General features: G+C 60.1%; 1 protein-coding gene across 1 annotated transcript in view; it reads right to left on the bottom strand.

Annotated features, from left to right (window-relative positions):
• Positions 1-91: 91 nt before the first annotated feature.
• Positions 92-368, bottom strand: part of CYHR1 (cysteine/histidine-rich 1) — a 2,101-nt gene continuing 1,824 nt past the window's right edge. The window contains exon 4 of the mRNA XM_010133420.1: positions 92-368. Within this exon, the coding sequence (XP_010131722.1) occupies positions 92-368 (277 nt within the window).

Here is a 368-nt window from a genome sequence, read left to right as displayed (position 1 = left end):
ACACCGAGAAAAGCCCCGGCCTACCTGCTCCACAGCTCCCACCGCGCTTTTCTTGGCTGCTAACATCCAAGCCATGGTGCCAACACAACCATCACGGCACCAGCCACGTTCCCCTTGCCCAGGGGTTCAGTAAAACCCCTCGGCAAAGCGCGATGGTGACGGGGGAAGCGCTGCCGGTGGAACTCGCCATCCCCAGGTCGATCTTCTCGAAGCTGAGGAGGCTGAAGATGCTGTTGTAAAGCTGCATTTCCTTTTGCCGCGTTTGGTCCATTTCGTCCAGAATCTCCATCAGCTCGTTGCCGGTTTTGGTGGGGTGGGTACACTCGGCCTCGTGCACCGTCAGCTCGTGGTAGGGCCCCTGCCAGGGG

Source organism: Buceros rhinoceros, unplaced genomic scaffold (assembly GCF_000710305.1).
Source record: "Buceros rhinoceros silvestris isolate BGI_N320 unplaced genomic scaffold, ASM71030v1 scaffold22933, whole genome shotgun sequence".
Taxonomy (NCBI): Eukaryota; Metazoa; Chordata; class Aves; order Bucerotiformes; family Bucerotidae; genus Buceros; species Buceros rhinoceros.
This window is presented reverse-complemented; position numbering and strand designations above follow the sequence as displayed.